This window comes from Cyprinodon variegatus, unplaced genomic scaffold (genome assembly GCF_000732505.1).
Source record: "Cyprinodon variegatus isolate N-32 unplaced genomic scaffold, C_variegatus-1.0 Scaffold1201, whole genome shotgun sequence".
Classification (NCBI taxonomy): domain Eukaryota; kingdom Metazoa; phylum Chordata; class Actinopteri; order Cyprinodontiformes; family Cyprinodontidae; genus Cyprinodon; species Cyprinodon variegatus.
The window spans coordinates 53,742-54,947 of record NW_015151654.1 but is presented as its reverse complement, the minus strand read 5'-3'; the positions used below and the strand labels follow the sequence as shown (position 1 = coordinate 54,947).

At 35.8% G+C, this 1,206-nt stretch overlaps 1 protein-coding gene across 1 annotated transcript in view; it reads left to right on the top strand.

Moving 5' to 3' along the window:
- The window catches only part of LOC107102094, a gene marked incomplete at its 3' end in the record, with an annotated part of 30,364 nt that overhangs the window by 1,275 nt on the left and 27,883 nt on the right, over positions 1 to 1,206 (top strand). The window contains exons 3-4 of the mRNA XM_015401267.1: positions 622 to 894; positions 1,063 to 1,188. Coding sequence (XP_015256753.1) covers positions 622 to 894; positions 1,063 to 1,188 — 399 coding nt within the window. The remainder of the gene's footprint in view (positions 1 to 621; positions 895 to 1,062; positions 1,189 to 1,206) is intronic.

Below are 1,206 nucleotides of genomic sequence, written 5' to 3'. Positions count from 1 at the left end.
CCCAACACACTATTCAGACTCAACCCTCTGTTACATAATTACTACTCTGAATGGTTGATGTGCTGAATTCTTACAACTTGCACTGCTCTGTTTCTGTTTTCACACTTTAGAGGCTTTTAGTTTTTATTAACAAGTTGACATCATGTCATTTAATGTTATTGAACTATTTGCTCTGTCATCAGCTGGTGAGAAACAACAATCATTTAGGACTTTATAATTATGTGAATAAAATGTCTGTTTTAGAATATCTTGGATCTCGACTAAGATAATCTTAATGTGAGCTGGACCGAACCCTGTGGGTCCAGTTCTTTGTCCTCAGAGCAGAAAATCAGGAGCTAAAATTCATTTAATGTCCCAAAAGTTCAATACTTCAACTTTTGTTTTATAAAACAGTAGGCTGGGGTGGTTGTTCACTCTATGGTTGATACACTGAAACACTCACTCAATAAGTCATAATAAACAGAATCTAGATTATTGATTTATTTTCAATATTCCATCAGTCTATATAGTTTCATTTCTCTGCTTCAGAGTTTTTACGTATATTTTATAGAAACAAACACTAACAATTAAGAAGCTTAAATGTTGAATTTAAAATTTATCAATTATTGTTTTTGTTAACAGCAGATAAACCCAGAGCCACACTGACAGCAGGTCCAACAGTCATACCATTAGGAGGCCATGTGATACTGAGCTGCTCTGTACAGACCTCTGCTGGTTGGAAATACAGATGGTTCAGACGAACCTCAGACACCTCTGAAGTTCAAATAGGAATAAATAAGAAAGAAAACAAAAAAATCACTGTGAGACAAGGAGGAATCTACAGGTGTGAAGGAGTGAGAGGAAACCCAGACTTCATCACATATTCAAGCTCTGAGGTCACTGTTCGGATAACCTGTGAGTTTGCTGATGAAAACTATCAGCAACTATATCTACTAAATCAAATATTTTCATCTTTCTTAGTTTAATCACAATAACCTGTAATCATTACAATCTATTTTTCTAATTTAACTTCGTTCTCTGTGTTACAGTATTTATTATGTTTCTTTTTCTCTCTGGAAACAGTTTCCAACAAGGTTGTTGTGACTCAAAAACCAAACAGCTCTCAGATGTTCAGTGGTGAGACGATCACTCTGACATGTGAGGTCCAGGGAGGAGAAAGCACTGAGTGGACGTATGAATGGAGGAGATCTGGTTCTGTTATACACA